We start from the raw sequence: 17,560 nt of genomic DNA on the forward strand, positions 1-17,560 counted from the left end.
TAATGCATCAGGTTACAAACAGCTGTTAAATAGCACGATGTATATATGGATCACCACACTCGATTGACCCAAAGGTCAATCTTGCCCATTGATTGTCTCTGCATTGATAGTCAATGACATATGCCTAGGAAGTGCGTAAGCAAAGGACGACAGAATCCCACCCCTTGATTATTCTTGGCATTTAGTAATTAAAAGTAGACTGTCCTTGAACTTTCTGATAATCACCAAAGTAGCAAGTCATCCAGAAGTTTTCTACTACAAATCCCATTCTTCTGTCGATATGCCACGATCAGTTTATGCTCATGGTACAAGCAAAATAAAAGCGCATTATTAGTTGCCATACCCTGATACCTTATGGACCAATTCTCTATTTTTACAAGCCACTTTTAGCTCATAGTATATTATAGTATTCTGTGGGCATCTGTTTCCATATTGGTTTGGATCCAAAGGTGGCTGTTCACTGACGTAACACTACTTACTCTACTTCATTGGTGGAGAAAGGCAGGTGATTTTTACTCAATGCAGATCCCAGATTTTCTCCCTACAGTGTTCATGGGTGGGAGCGGTGATGAGTGGGCTGCAACCGAAGAGAGGAAGTGGGAAAGTCCTGTTCCTAAAGCTTTGCTCAGCTCATAGTGGATTCAATCCAACTCATTGTTTATGCAGCATATACATCCTCTCACGGTTGATATTTCCCAGTATGTGCGCATTCTGCCTGTCAAACACTATGTTAGTAGAAAGGAAGATTTTTTAAAAAAAAACATTTCTACACAATCATAAGGAGTCCTGCTGGAAAAAGCCAAGCCGCCAGCCTCCCTTTTTCCTAGCATCTGATATTCAGAGGTATACTTCTTGGAACACGGAGACGCCATTTTGGACAATAATCTTCCTGTACGAAAGTGGCAGGCACATTGTATATTTATATTCCTATACAGGAGTATGAATTTCTGCACAGGGAACTGTAAGTTACAAAGGAGGTCAGGTCTGGGTTTATGGGCGGGTAATCACAAGGAATGTTGGGCTTGGGGAATACAAGGATCCAGGGCACTTATAAGAGGCTATATTCAAAAGATGAACAAACAGAGCGTACTTTTTTACATACTTGGGGGTACTCTTTAAACTGTTCAAAGGGCCTTGAGCAAGCTGATTGCCCCCTGATTTACAAAGTCCTATTTTTCTTCATATACAGAGAGTACCCGTGAGTATGCATAAAATCCCTGTCTTGTTTCAGGGTGGTCCAGTTCTTCTGCCTTTGTGATCACAACACAGCCAGTCGTTTTACTATTAGAATGATTATTTTTTTCCAAGATGTGTGTGTATGAATAGTAGAGAAGTGAGGCAGGCCCTCTTGAATGACTAAAGAATGACCTTGCGTTGTTTATTTCGTTCATGGGAACACAGTTCCTGTGCTGCAGGGAAACACTATAATGAAAAAAGTCCCTGATAATAAAATATTTGGAACATCGTCCAATACCTATCTATAAAGCTTAAACATGCACATCTTTTTCAGTACTGTATACCAGGCAAAAGATCATTCTCTTTAATATTAAATGTTCATGGTTCACAATATTAGTATGCATTTACTTTGACAAAGATTCATATTCTGTGTACCTGAAGGCTCCTGAGGAATTCAGAAGAATAAAGCCCTGTATGCAGACCCCTCTGTGCACTAACTGAATGCACAGAGACGGGGAGTGTGTACGAGTGTGCTGGACCCATCTCCCTCTTTGAGTGATCACTGGCTTGTGAGCGCTGTGTCTACACATGGAGGAGGTGTCTGCATGCACACTCTCCCCATGATCGGCAACATTTTGAAAAGCACTGCTGTCAGTCACAGGAAGGCGTGTACTCACAGACACTTCCTCCATACTATCACACTCTTGCTTCATTGCTTTCTCCCCAGCAGAGACCCAAAAGTGGCTTATATTGTTCTCTCCTCCATTTTATACTCACAACAACCCTGCGAGGTAAGATAGGCTGAGAGAGTGTGATTGGCCCAAGGTCATCCAGCAAGCTTCTGTGGCAGAGTGGAGATTCGAACCTGGGTCTCCCAGATCCTAGTCCAACACCACTACACCTAACTGGCTCTCCAGACAACCCAGTGATCATGCGGAAGCAGAGAGGGGGCCAGCGCATTTGTGCCCATTCTGCCTACCCACAAGTTCAGCCACTGCACACAGGGGTCATATGTAGAGGGCTGAGTATGGGTCCCTTTAAAAAAGAATCCTCCTCCCCAGGAAAAATTTTTTGATGTGGACTGAGCGTGCTCATTGTCCTCAGAATGTTGAGAACAGCTGATAATTAGATAAAGGAGAAGGGGGAAATGGAAGGATGGGTGGAAATTGGCCCTGAGAGTACAGTGTTGAAGAAGAGGAGATTAAGGGTGGGAAGAATTTCCAATGGTTTATTCTCCTCCCACAGCTTCAGCGACCGTTGAAGTTAAGTCAGCCCTGTAAATTGCCCAGATGCGCCTGGAAAATCTTTGTAAGTTGCTGTGAGATCACAAGCAGGAGGTAAATTTAATAACAACAAAATAAATAAATACAAAGTGCCTCTCTCGTGAAACTGTTGTAGGAGGTAAGAAAGAATTGTTTCCCCCTCTAAACACTAGGGGTCGGGTGGATTATCAAGCCAATCAACTAAACACTGATTTTAATAAAAATGCACTCTTTCCCAAACTTCTGAATTCAAACTAGAGACATTCTTGCACTCCTATTTTCAGAGGACATAAAAGGTAAAAATTATTTCCACACAGAGAACAGATTTACTCATTGTGTTTCTTAGAGTCACTGATCCAGGTCTGCCTCCTCATTAGAAAGTAGCAAAATCAGAGCAGTAACTCATAGAGAGATGCAACAGGCAGTCTCCTCTGATGCCACAACTGTGTATCTGCATCAGATGCGATCGAATCATCCGTCATACCCAATGCCGGTATTCATGTGCCCTCAGTGGAGGTTGTTTGGAAGAAAGTATGATGCAGAGGGGAGCAACTTCTGGGGATAAATATTTTGGATTCAAAAGAGGCTATTTCATTCATCTGACAAGTTTTCTCATGGTACCCAATACACAGTTTGGGAATTTCTGGAAAAGAGGGTACATTAGATGCTCACTGGGAGCCTGCTGTAGTCTGCAAAAAGGGCCAAAACAATCAAGGATGGGTGAGTTCAGGCTGTCCCCCCAAAGTTCTTCTTTGGCAATACCTAACGTCGAAGTTTATTTATCGGCACCCATGCCGTTTTCCATTCTGATTACAGAAGCAGATGACATGGAAACCAACACAAGAAGCCCTTCGCACTGGGGCTTTTTGGCTGGGGACTGACATGATAAATGAGCCCTTGATCTAATTTCCAGCTGGCTTAGGAGAAAAGATGCAGTCACCACTTACGATGATTGATTTCTGTTCCAGATCTACTCCTCCAGCAACGCTAAATCCCAGGCCAGAGCCTTCCTCTTTATTTAAGACTACGAAGTAAACATCTTCTTTGTGCTGATTTAAAAAAAAATTAAAAAAGAATTATCCTGAGATTAAAAACCAAGACGAAATACGAACATAACACTCAAAATGTCTGTGAGAGCCACATGTTTCAACCAACACTTCCTGGGAGTTCCAAACCTCCAAATGCAAATTTGTATTTGCAGTACCATCGAATTATTAAGGCAGTTATCACTAAGAGCTGTTTTGGGTTCCAATGACACACATGAAAGTATAAAGAGACATTCAGTCAAGGCACATTATATCAAGGTGTACAGCCCTGGAACCACATTTCAGTACCATGGGACATGTCTCTAGGCATGTGCAGAATGCCAATAACTCACCACTGGGGAGGGAGCAATGGAGACCTTGAACCTTCATCAGTGTGGGGAGGTGACCACTTAAATCCCCTGACCATGCAATTAAGCCTTGTGTTAACTTACTACCCATCCGTGCTTGCTTAGAAATCCAGGGAAGCAAAGAGATGTGAATGGAGGCACCAAGGACAGTCATGGGCAGATGTGGATTGCCAGGAGTAGATGTGCTGTGTACACATTCAAACATTGCCCTTTGGATGCAACTCCAAAACTCAACATTTCAAAGGTTTTGTGAATTGGTCTCCTCTATCCCTAGGAATTCAGAGCAGTGCATACAGTTCTCCCATCTTTTCTCTTGACAACAATCCTGCAGGGCTTTTTTTCTGAGAAAAGAGGTGGTGGAACTCAGTGGTGTTGCATAGTTTGCCAGCACCCGGGGCAACTCCCAGCAGGAGGCGGCATCCCTAGTACCACATGGGCACGCACAAAGCATGTGTGCGCTCCCAGTACTGTGCGACGATGTCACTTCTTGGAAGTGACATCATCGCGCAGGGTGTGGCCACCCCCCAGGAGCGCTCCCGCAATTCGGGCCCACTAGCCTCCCTGCCCCTTACCTGGCAGCAATGTTCCCTCTAAGTGGTGCAGTGTTGTGAGCCAGAAATCTACTTGGTGAGCAGCAACTTGCAAGTTTTGAGGACTCCTTTTCCAAAACCAGAATCCATTTGATTAAAAGACTTTTGACCTACATTGTCTGAGGCATTGGTACTGAGCGCCATCAATATGTTGATGACGCCCACTTATGCATGTGGTTCTCAAAAGCTTATGCCTCAATAAAGTTGATTAGTCTTAAAGGTGCTACTGGACTTTTTACTATTTTGCAGTTACAGACTAATACGGCTAACTCATCTGGATATTAAAGAGTGCATCTGTAATATATGGAATTCACTGCCACATGATGTGGCAGCTGCTAGAGGGTATTAGGGACTTTAAAATCGATTAGAGAAATGTGTGGATGAAAGGTCTATTCACAGTTATTTTAGCATAAGAGTTAACTGGATACTCCACGTATAGGGGCAGTATACCATCTGAGCCCAGATCTCGGAAGCTAAGTCGGTGATACCTCCAGGGTTGTTTCACAGAGGCAGGCAACGGCAAACCACCTCTGCACATCTCTTGCCTTAAAAACCTTGCAGGGTTGCTATTTATTTAATTTTGTTTGTACTATTTATAGTCAGCTTTTCTCACTGAGACTCAAGACACATTTCACAGAGAAAGTCAATACTATCAACAGAATGGAGCATTCAATAAACAATACAATAGGGAATGGATTGCAGAAATTTGAAAACAACCAGAAGTTTGATACAGTGCTGAAAGTGTTAAGAAACAAGAACCTAACTTACTTAACATTTATACTAGAGTGCGGCAGACTTGATGGGGGGGGGGGGGATACAGCTTGAGTTTCAGGAGCTGGAAGCAGACACCCTCAACCCCCACCCTCTCCAGATGCCAGCCCCCAAATCTTCAGGAATTTTTCTACCTGGAGCTGGCAATCCTAGATGAGTGTGAAGCATGCAAGCCAGCCAAGGCCAGGGTGCACCATGTAGCCAACTGCCTGCCTGCACTCACCCGCCTGCCGCCTCCCCCAGCTCCCGATGCCAGAATGGAGAGGCTGTGCAGGCGCCTGCCCGTCACCATCCCCTCCTCCAACTCCTGGCGCTGAGAGGTGCTGGAACTGCATTCCACTGCATTTTGGCAGAAAAAAAGCCCTGACCCTATGAAGTAGACTAGGCTAAGACAGAGTGATTGGCCCAGGGTAAGCCAGTGATCTTGGGTACTTGAACCCAGTTCTTACAAATCCTAGTCCATCGCTTTAATCACTACACCATGTAGGATATCCTTAGAAGTGGTAGGGGCGGGTGCAAGCCAGGGACAGGCAATGCAGGCTATGCAGTGAACCACAAGGGAAGAGTGGTTGTAAAAGTCTTATCAGGCACTGAGCAGCAGCTGAGGGGATTCCCTGTGGATTAACTAATCACAAAGCTGAAAAATAGCAGCAGACCCTGTATAATCTAGAAGGGAGAAGTGATTGGATTTTCCTGATCATCTGATTCCAAGGCTAGGAAGGTTCTGCCCAGAGATCTGCCCAGTTCAGTGCCACAGTATCTGAATTTTCAGGGTTTCCCGACCGCTTGTATGCACAGTACGGTAGGCCTCCAAAACTGCCGTCATCTAACCAAACCAGTCCAGAAAGCCTGTTTTTTGACAACCAGAGAAGACTGAGATTCATCCTTCAGGGGACTAAAAGCCAGTGTATGAACTCCATAATGTTTTCCAGACCATGTGCCACTTTGGACTTAAGAGCAGATGTGAGAAAGTATGCAGACACGGATGGCGTTCCAAAATGCATTCAGTTTCATAAATATTTGAGTTCTTGGATTTTAAAAAACCAGCATGAATAAATAATCTCTCTTAAGATTCATGTGAAAATACTTAAAAGTACATTTGATTGCTTCTGGCTGGAAACACAACCCAGTCTTAGCATTTCTGTAAGGCTAGCCAAACCCACCTGGCTCACCCAACTCTTGGGACCGACAATCTTTAACCAGGTTTGGGAGTAGGTTTGGGGAGGTCCCCTTCCCCAGGAATCTCTCATAGGTGCTCATAAATGCAACAGAGACACAAAAATATACATGTGGTTGCAGAGGGAGAGGTGGGGAGAACACTGTGGGACTTCCTTTCAAAAGATCATACACAACTGAATAAAATTCTAGCCATTTTCATGGCCATTCATGAGATAGCCGAGGCTCTATATCTACTATTATGCCACCCTTCCTCCAAGGAGCTACAGGAGTCTCTACTCAATTTTATTCTCACAACAGCTATAAATTAAGGACTAATTAAGCCATTATTCACATTTGACCTGATTCCTTTTTGAAAGGAAAAAGACTGGGGGAAGGGGAATTGAGTGGAGAAACACTATAATAATAATGGTGGTGGGGAGTGCCTTCAAGTCATAGCGACTTAGGCGACCCCTGCTGGAGTTTTCATGGCAAGAGACTATCAGAAGTGGTTTGCCATTGCCTGCCTCTGCAAGCCTGGTCTTCGTTGGAGGTCTCTCATCCAAGTACTAACCCAGGACAACCCTGCTTAGCTTCTGAGATCTGATGAGATCGGGCTCACCTGGGCTATCCAGGTCAGGGCATAATAACAACAATATTCGATTTATATACTACCCTTCAGGACAACTTAACACCCACTCGGAGCAGTTTACAAAGTGTGTTATTATTATCCTCATGACAATCCCCCTGTGAGGTGGGTGGGGCTGAGAGAGCTCAGAAGAGCTGTGACGGACCCAAGGTCACTCAGCTGGCTTCAAGTAGAGAAGTGGGCAATCAAACTCGGTTCTCCAGATTAGAGTCCGGCTGCTGTTAACCGCACACACCATTAACCACACACACCATTTATCTGCTCCCAGTAATCTCTCCAAATTGTATTTTGAATCCCTCAGAGTGTGACCCTGACCTGGCTAGCCCAGGCTAGCCTGATTTCCTCAGATCTCGGAAGCTAACCAGGGTTGACCGCTCTTGTTTGTCCCTTGCCTTGAAAACCCTAGAGGGTTGCCATAACTACACACACACAGAGTGAGAGTGGAACAAGGCCTGTTGAGGCCATTAAGAGCAGAGAAACAGCAGCTGAGGAAAGGATTAAGCACTGGCTCGTTGCATATGCCTAATCTCTATTTAAAATCTAGCCCCCCTCCACAAAACAAGCAGCCGTTCTTTTTAAAAGATGCCAGCCTTGGAGATCCATTTATTTATTTATTTATTTCCGATTTTTATTCCGCCCTCCCCACATTTCCAGCAGGCTCAGGGCTGTACATAAAAAGTAGTTAGTTGAGATTTTTTGGGGAAACAATTAGCCAGATGACTGGTAAAAAATAAAAAAATCTAAATCTTCTAGTTCATTGGCAGGTACAGGAAAATTCAAAACATTTTTTAAGTAGAGTAATACATTTAACTCCTCCTCTGATGGATCCCCCAGATGGATTTCTAGTTTAATTATGGGATCACAATATATTTCATATTCAAGAGACTAAAAGACCTCAAAGCATGGCTGGAAATAAAGCTCTTTCACTAAGCTAAGGAATTTTTAATGGGTGTTTAAAAATCCACGTTTTGGAATAGTCGCAAAATTGTTAAAGATGGAAAATGATCAGTATAAATCAGAAAATTTGGGCAAACCACAGAACAAAATTCAGGAGGATGTTTGGGACAAATGTGTGACGAGAATGGGAATTGGCAGTAAAGCCAACTTTTTCCTTCAGGCCACAGGCGACAGTGACTAATTCAAACTGAAGCTGAATGCCATAATCTGCAGTCTTGAGTCAAACTCAGTAGTATTCATTTTTTAAAAAAAATTAACATATGAAACTGCTTGAGACTGCCAGAGGTTAAAGAAACACGTTAGTTTAAGTTTTTGATATAGTGTACAGATATATATGTTACTTAATTTGATTACTGTAATATAATCGGTACTAAAAAAAACCTTTTAGGATATACTATCCTATATATTATGATATAATTAGTTTTAGATGTAAGATAAGTGTATTAGTATATCTTTTGGAAATATGTTAAAATATTTTTAAATGCATTGTCTATTTTTTTGAATTAGCAATCATAAAGTATAGATATGTTGTAAAAGTATCTTAATAAATAATGCTAAATATTTTATAATTGGTATATAGTTAGTTTACCAGGATGGAGAGATGAAATATTGTGTAGTGTTATTTACCTGAAAGTTATATATTAAATGTTATATGGTTATTGCATTTGGATAGTTCTGGTAGTGTGGATCTTTAATTTTCTTTTAATTGTAACTTTGGCCCCTCTCCCCTTTTTCCTTTCTGTACCCCTATCTCTTTGCATAAATAAATAAATAAATAAATAAATAAATAAATAAATAAATAAATAAATAAATAAATATGAAGCCGCCCTATTCCAAAATAAAAAACATTGGTCAATTTAACACAATGTTCATTACTCCTTGGGTCTCAGGCACAGAGAGGATTTTTTTCCTGACACCTTCGGCTGGAGATACTAGAGAATGAATCTGAGATATTCTAAATACAAAGTGAGCGCTCTGTTTCTGAGCTATGACTCTAACCCTGAAAATCACAGATTTTGTTCCCACAAAGAGGGAGTCCAGCTGCCTGCTCTTGTCCTGAGGAAGGAAGCTCAGACCTGGTTCGCCAGATTCCTTCTCTGACTGGAATGTTTGTCTTCAATCATGGTTTGGAACGACTTCATGCTCTTAGCTCAGGACCATGGAAAGATTGGTTGGCCAACGTCCAATTGGCAAGCCATGTACGGCAAGATGCAGTCACATTTTTTTGCGTCTGTGTCTAGAATTTGATTGCAGGTATTCAAGAAAAACAATGGATTTTTTTTTTACTGTCAAATTCAACTGGGAGAAATGCACTAGGGGCCTAATTGAGGAGAGGCTGATGGGGAGACCAGATGCACCCTCTCCCAACCATGCAGCAAGTTGGCAGCCGTCAGAAAGACACAGCCCAGTCGCTGACTTCAGGAAATTGCAGCATCTCAGTCTTCAATTTAACTGAAGAACGTATTTGCTGCCCCCCTCCCTGCCCAACCCCAACATTTCTGTGCGTCACCCATTCTGTACATCTGCCTGAAGGATCAGCAATTACGTTTTGCTTTCCGGCCTGGAATAAGTAAGCCTGTTTGGAAAATGGACTTGTAAAACTTTTACAATGGTAACAAAAATGATATTCTGAATGATTTAGAGCGATGGTTAAAGGATAGAAATCCTTTAAATAAACCTCATGGGCATTTAAATACACTGAAGCTTTGCCCCAGGTCAGTCAGTATATATTTTACATAACTATTGAATTACAACATAGTTTCCAGCAGTGGAGTGAGGAATTTGGACAGCCCAGTGCTAAGTGAGAGACAAGATACAGAAAGAAGTCCCACCAGTTCCTAAATATTCCTAGTTTGTTTCCCCATATCTCTCTTAGCTTGGGATTAAAGAATAGCACTATAGTCCCGTTCCAGTGAATCAGAATGCCAGAATGCAGTTGCAAATTTAGGTGCATTATCAAATGGGCATCCCCTTGAAAGCAATGCAATTCATACAGATAACATCCACAGCTGGCTGCTCTTTATGATGAGTGGAGAATTGGTGGATGTGGGTTCTCGACCTAGCATGCTTGCATGAACACACCTCCTTACCTTGTGCCCTTCTGTATGCAGGAGATGGGGAAAATATCTAATTATAGCCTGCCTTTCTCACTGAGACTCAGAGCTAAACTACAAGAGACTCAGAGCTAAACTACAAGAGATGAATTACATGCACGTGAAGGGAGTCACAATGTTAGCCTGGAAGCTGAGTTTTAAAAGACAGATCAGAAGGCTTTGTCAATTTCGCCTCTCTACCAGCCAGCAAAGATTGCTCCTCAGATGGTTTGTTAATTTCCTCTTGGCCTCTGGAAGGTTCTGTCAGTTTCACATCCCCTTCTAGGAGGTGAACAGGAAATAAACAAACCCTCTGAGGAGCTATCTTTGCTGTTCTGTAGAGAGGGGAAATTGACAGAACCTTCCAATCTGTCTTTTAAAACTTGGCTTCCCAGCTAACATTGCGACTTCCTTCACATGAGCGTCCTCGTGTAATTCGTCTCTTGTAGTTTAAGCTCTCAAAGACACAGTATAAAACAATACACATAGAGACCAATACTTAGCAGGTCTACTCAGAATCCAAATCAGGGATAGTCAATGGAACTTATTTCCAAAATGTTCCTATCACGGCACTGGAACTATCTATCTTCCTGTGAACATTACTCATCTTTTCTTCCGGAAACATTGGTCATTGTTTTCATTTTGGTCTTGTCTATGCTTACCTCTGCTTGTGCTTTGGCCTCCTGGAGTAAAGAAGAAACATCACATTTTGTTGTCACTGAAGACAAAACAGACTGCAGTTTCTGTTGATCCAGAGTGGAGACCAAGAGTTCATCCAAGCTAAAACAAATATAAATGCAAAATGTTGTACTGAATGAGACTGCAGAGATGTATTTGATGGTATAATAAGAACAATTCAAATTCCACCCTCCCCCCTTGAACATGGAGATGGCTAAGACATCTAGAAATTTACATTACCTTGGAAAATTGGGTTTGGTAGCACAGAATCCATTAAAAGTCTATTTCAGACAAGACAGGCACTTGAAACACTCATACAATTGCCTGGTCTAAATCTTCCTTCTGCATGCAGAGGTCTCAGAAGCAAGGGGGACTCCTTGAACAGGCTAGGAAGAGACTTGTCTTCTTGCCTCTTACAGAAGATGCCTTACAGTATAATCCTAAACACAGTTATCTTATAAACTAATAGCCAAATGGTTCTGATCTGCAGATACTTAAATCTGGAGACTGAAGCCATGAATGGACAAGACAGATCTTCTTACATGCCTGAAAAATGTCCTAGGTTTGCAGAAAAATCAGAAATAAAAAAATACATTGGGGGTTTTAAAGAAGGCAAAATGATAAAAGGAATGCCTGCAGCTTTTACCAGATGCCCTTAGTGGCTGTTGCTAAGCACCCATAGCAGTTTAGCTTGTATTCCAAGCTTGGTTTCTGTCAGAAAAGGGCAGAGGGAAGGGACAGGGCTCTTTCCTGAGCTGTTTTGGCCTTTGAAGGAAGACTCGTTGGGGCCAGGCCCATTGACTTCCATGCACTCAGAAGGGTGTATCTCTGCTTAAGACTGCACTGTAAGAATTACGAGGATGGAAACAGGAGCAAAAAAAAAAAACAACTTTCTCATGAACTCAGGGGAAGAAAATGTTGCTTGGAAAATTCTCCCTCTTCCCACCTGCGCTTAAAAAAAATGAGAAAAATGTCTAGAGTAGGTTATGAACCACATTTGGCTCAGGAACATGAACAAATGTATAATTAAAACAAGGTCTTAGTAATACATGACTTGCTGTTGGTGGAAACAGAGGATCCTGCTTCTCAGTCACACACTAGGAATTTCTGTAGGGAAACTAGGGAGATGCAATGTTAGCTGGGAAGCGTAGTTCAAAAAGACAGAGCCAAAGGCTCTGCCAATTTCACCTCTCTACACAGAGCCGGCAGAGATTGCTCCTCAGAGGATGTTAATTTCATCTTTGCCTCCCCAAAGGCTCTACCAGTTTCACCTCCCCTTGGGGAAGGCAAGGATGAAATTAACAAACCCTCTGAGGAGTGATCTTTGCCGGCTCTGTCTTTTTAAACTAGGCTTCCCAGCATTTCCTTACACTTGAGCATCCTCGTATAAGAGGTCTCGTGTAGGGAGTCTCTAGGATGGACCCAAAAACAGGTAGCTGTATGGGTCTCTAGAAACAAAATTCACAGGGATGCCAGAACAAAAGCCAAGGGAGGAAAAGGTAAGAGAGACGGGGGTAGTGGTGAAATACACAAAGCCCCAAGAAGGGTGGGTGGGAAGAAATGTGCAATGCTCTGCATAAGAACTGCTAGAGGTGGAGGGAAGAAGGGGAGGCTTGTGCATCAGGATAGAAAGAGAGGTGGTGGCAGAAGGGACAATGTGGAAAGGAAAGGGAGAAACAGGGGGTCATGGCTCTGTGGTAAAGAACCTGCTTTACATGGAATAGGTCTCAGGTTCAACCCTGGGCTTCTCCAGCAAAAAGGATCAGGAAGTAGGAGACACGAAAGGCTTCCACTTGAGACCCTGCCAGACAATGTTAACCTTGATAGACCTCTGGCTTGATTCCATAAAGGCAGCTTCACATGTCCATGTGTCCAGCATGCTGCCTGCAGTAAGGGTATTGGAAAGCAAGAAGCAATGAAAAGGCAGACGGTGCAAACTGCACCCTGTAATTCTGCAAAAACACAGAATGCTTTCTTTGGTGCGGAGTTCAGTTCCCTAAGAACTGCTTTCAGTTCCAAAAGCTCTTGCAGCTGCAAAAATGTATCTGAGAGACTGCAAGCAATTCTGCAGAGATCTCAGAAAACAGAGGGATGGTTGAAAGACATTTTTAGAGGTTAGGAAGTGCTTGTCCTAACCCTCACTTCTCCCCAGACTGAGTAAACTCAAAATAAATCACACAAAATTAGTTATAAAAATTGCTGGATTCATTATTAAAAAAACAAATAAGCACGTATCTTTCCCTGAATGTGCAGGCTGCAGAACTCAATTTGTCTTTGGATCAGATTCTACAAGTTTAGCACGCAGTAAGGCAGCCCTGAACACAGGCCCACGTTTCTTGGGGGTATTAAAAGGTTTTGCTATGTGGCTACTAAACTCTGACCAGTCCTGGTACCTACCAATAATACTATGAAATCAGTGAACCAACCTGATCGACCAGCTCTTCCCCAAGTGCATCTTGTTTATGGAGGCTTCATGCTGCAGTACTTCCTCATCAGACGCTGACCCGGGAGTGCCAGAACCACTGGTCCAGGGACTGCTTTCCTTTGAATGCTGTCTGTCTGTCACCCCGCATCTGGAGAGCTCCCCACATTCATTCAGGCTGGAAACTCTTTCGATGGGAAGGCCGAGAGAGTGTGCTGCAGGTGTGATTTCTAGCTCGCTTTTGAAATGAGAAGAGTCGGACTCCATAGAGAAGTCTTCGCTGCATAGCTTGTCGAGATCTGGCATACTCAAGGCCCTGAGCTCCCGGAGCTTGGAACGGGATAAGGGTGGGTGCCTGATGTGCCCCGCTGAGGCCCTGCTTCTTCGGGGGCTGGGGGTAGATGGTTGTAAGCTAGTTGGACCTCCCAAAGCACCACTCCTTGCCCTGTCCTCCCAGGAAGCCTCACCTTTGCTGCTGTTCTCAGTGGAATTCTGCTGCAAATGGGTCAACGTTGAGGTGGTGGATGACTTTGTCATCCGCGGAGATGCCGATCCTTCACTTTCGCAGTACGAGCTCAAGCTTCGTCTCAGCGCCTGGCCTGTGTCGTTTACACCGGTAGCCGAAACTGTAGGAACACCACCGGACAGCCTCCGACCAATGGGAAGCTTAGAGCTGAGAGAAGTGGAATGTATGTCAATGGCTTTAACGAGAGGCCTATCAAAATTGGCAAGGTTCTCGAAAGATTTAATTCTCTGCTTCACAGAGAAAGATGAAACGGGATCGTGTGGCCAGTTCAATTCGTAATAGTAGTAATTTCTCCGACATGTTTTTAATTTATCTGTTATGCGACTGCTGTTGTCATTGGCCAAGGACAATTCCTGAGTGTTTGGACTGGAGATGCTATTGAGTGTCTCTTTGCCATCTTGGATACTCCGGCAATTCATCAGATTGAGATGGACAATTTTCAGCATGCCCATTTCCAAATGAGAATCCTTTTCACTTGAAGCATTGCCCATAATATCCTGAACATGATGTGCTGGTACATTCATGGTGCTGCTCTCCTCGCGTAAATGATTCGATAATTGAGTAGGCATTGAGTAAGTTCTTGTCACAGGTTTTAATGCACTGTGTATAATTTCTTCCTCAAAGACATTCCTCACTCCATGCTCCAGTTGGTAGATCTTCTTACTGGTACCCTCTTCCTTCTCCAGAGACTCCTGTGGAATCAATGAGGTTGATGTGAAGGGGGAGGATGACAGTCTCACCTCAATGAAAGTACGTTGAATTTCTTTTTTTGAAGACCCAGCATTGTAAGGCCCTAATGGGCTAATTTCACAGCCATCAGAATTTGGCAAATTTGCACCCATTCCATTGTTTTCAGTCCGGTCACTCATACAATCACTCTTGAGCGTCATTTTGGAAGGTTCGTTCACCTGGGCTGGACCTTCTCTGGTTCGGTAGTCATCAACATCAACGTCCTCTTTCTTTTTACTGTTTGTGGCCACCTGAATTGGAATGGGCAAGCCCATTTGTCCCTCTGCCATCCCAACATCGCTTAGTTCCAAACAGTTAATGGATTTATCCTTGTTGTCCTTCACTGTGGTGGTGTCACCATTCCGCACGGCCGAGGGTGATTCCCGAGGTATTGCTAAAGAGGATTTATTTGCCTCCTCCTGCTGAAGAGCCCTGGAGCTTGTGGCCAGGCTTCTGACATGTGGTTCCAAATGTGCAGCTATATTACGGAGCGCGGTGGCTTTCTTCGTAAGAAGCCTGGGTGACAGCTGGACAGGAAGGGAAGTCTTTTTCGGATCAGTGCCATTAACTTTTGCTGGGACGGCTCCAAGGGCATCTGCATTTGCCTTGGCTTTACTTTTTATAGTAAGACCCTTTAACTTCGGTCCTGGTTTGTTCTGCGTGTTATTTGAAAGAGTTTCTGCAATACTCCTCTGGGGGGTCCCTCGAGTTTCATGATGCCCTTTTTTGGAAGATGACGGACTGGATGGGACTGAAAGGCCTTTGCACTGACTGGAAGAAGAACTTTGAATTTTTGCATTTGAACATTTCGTTACAGGAACCGCATTTGCTTTTTCACTTTTCCCTGGTAAATCATGAAGAACAGTGGCCTTACTCAGATCTTTCGATCTTGCCAGGAGGGGTGATTTGGGGCCACACCCTGTTCTCTGGGATGCGCAGTCTACAAGATGGTTGTCCGATTTACTCAAGGGGGCTGAATTGCCAGTTCCCCTTTTTGTCAAAACAGAATGATAACCACCTTTGTGCTTGCCGTAATCTGTTCCTAAATCATTTTCTGTATTTGACTTTTGAGTTTTATTAGGCTCATCTCTGTTGACAACCTTACTGTCCCACCCATTCACACTTTTTGCCTTGCATAAATGTGCTTCTTGAGCATCGTGTTTAGACGTCCCATGCGTTTCCATAAGCCTCTCCAGGCTTTCCAAGATTATCTTCTCTCCTTTCTTTAAGGCAAAATTATCGTGGAAAGAGCAAGCTGTATTGTCATCCACTGCGTGATCTAACCTATCTGTGCTTGAAGGAGGTACCTGAGAAGCAGAATGAAAGGCAGTGGATGGAGTTGCATGTTGTGTATTGTGACTTGGAGACTGTGGCTCCTCCAAGGAGGGTTTCCCATTAGATATTCCCGGTGCACCAATTTCCTCCATGCTTTCTGCTTGTAAAGCCTGGTCCAAAGGACTGCATTCTGGCGGACGATGAGATACTGTTGTAGAAGATGGGAGCTGATGAAGAAAACGTTGTCGCTCGTTATTCAAACAGCAAATTTCAATTTGCTCCTCATCTGACTCAGTAGAATTATACGTCTCCAAGGGATTGTCATGGGCAGACAGTAAGTGAGAAGAACTGCCAGAAAGACCAGGAGCTTCAACAACAGATTCTGGGTCTGAGCTGGAATCCTCTGCAGCTGCATACATCGATTTTGAAGCTGTGCTGTCCTTGCTTTCCATTCCAGCCAAAATGTCTTCATTTAAATGGCTAAAGTTCCTGGAATAGTTACTCAAGCGGGTTTGGTTCACAGTGAAAATCTTGCTTGGGTTAATGGAATCTAGGACCGAAAACCCCAAGATTTCTTTTGCATCCATTGTATAATTCAGTGGCCGTTCAGGCACATCATTCTTAATGAGATCTATTTGAGAATTAGCACAACAATCTTCTGCCAGCACAGAAGAGTCTTCCTTGGTGCATCTGGTCCCGATTAATAAACACTTGGAGTCTTTTTCTTCTGAGAAACTGCATTTGCCAAGGAAGTCATCAGTATCAGCTGGAATCACAGTGCTATCTGAGACACAGCAGGTTTCAAAGGCATCTGTTGGTTGGTCCTTCGTCTTGGCATCAAATGGCAGTGCTGTCCTTCCTGACACATTATCTGGATTGTCCCTATGCAAAGGTGCTTTGTGATTTGCAATGCTGATTTCTTCCTCGATCATGAGAACATCAGTTGGATCCGGCGGAACTCTCTCCTCTGCTTCTGAAGATGCAACAAGATTTGTAAGCCTGTTCAGAGCTGAATGAAGAAGAAAGAAGAAAGCAAAGAAGTAATTTCATTGGCTGAGCTGCTGGAATAGGAAAACAACACACAAGTGATGTGCTTTTTAATTATTAAAAAAGGAATACTCTCGAACCAATCATTGCCCACATACATAGGCAGCTGCCTAATACTGAATCAAATCATGGATCTCTATCTAGTCCTGTCTACTCTGACTGGCAGCACCTCTCTCAGGTAGTTTGTACCTGATCCTCTTAACTAGAGATGCTGGGGATTGAACCTGGAACTTCCTCCATGCAAAGCAGATACTTTAACAATGAGCCACAGCCCCTCCTGCACTGGATCTCCCAAATCCAAACCTTTAAACCCCTAAATGAACTGGGACTAGCATACCTGAAGGACTGCCTTTCCCTGTATGTATCCCAGAGAGCACTTAGATCAGCAAGTAAACATCTACTGGTAGTCCCTAGCCCCAGGGAGGCTTGGTTGGCCTTGACCAGGGCCAGGGCCTTTTCAGTCTTGGCCTCAACCTGGTGGAACTCTCTGTTGGAGGACACCTGGGCCTGCTAAGACCTTAAATCCTTTCAGCGGGCCTGTAAGACAGAGATGTTCCACCAGACGTACGGTTGAAGCCAGTCTTAGGTTCTCTAGAAATGCTTCCCTACTCCTGAGGGGGGCCTATATAACCATCTGCACCTCCTCACATGCGAAGTCACGGTGATGACATCAGTTTGTACCCCCTCTCCCCCTTGCTTATATTAGGGTTGAGAAAGAGTGGAGTGGGCTGCCATCTTGAGATTCTGAATGTATATGTATTGATGATTCTGGTATTCAAATGCTATATTTTTGTACTATTTATATTGCTGTAACCTGCCCTGCTTGTGGGGAGGGAG

The 17,560-nt window shown here is 43.6% G+C and overlaps 1 protein-coding gene across 1 annotated transcript in view; it reads right to left on the minus strand.

Moving 5' to 3' along the window:
• PDZD2 (PDZ domain containing 2) overlaps nt 1-17,560 on the minus strand; it is a 187,278-nt gene that overhangs the window by 8,684 nt on the left and 161,034 nt on the right. Inside the window, exons 19-21 of the mRNA XM_054987229.1 lie at nt 13,151-16,685; nt 10,709-10,826; nt 3,386-3,487 (exon numbers count right to left, since the gene is read on the minus strand). Coding sequence (XP_054843204.1) covers nt 3,386-3,487; nt 10,709-10,826; nt 13,151-16,685 — 3,755 coding nt within the window. The remainder of the gene's footprint in view (nt 1-3,385; nt 3,488-10,708; nt 10,827-13,150; nt 16,686-17,560) is intronic.

The sequence above is a fragment of the Eublepharis macularius genome, chromosome 8, assembly GCF_028583425.1.
Source record: "Eublepharis macularius isolate TG4126 chromosome 8, MPM_Emac_v1.0, whole genome shotgun sequence".
Classification (NCBI taxonomy): Eukaryota; Metazoa; Chordata; class Lepidosauria; order Squamata; family Eublepharidae; genus Eublepharis; species Eublepharis macularius.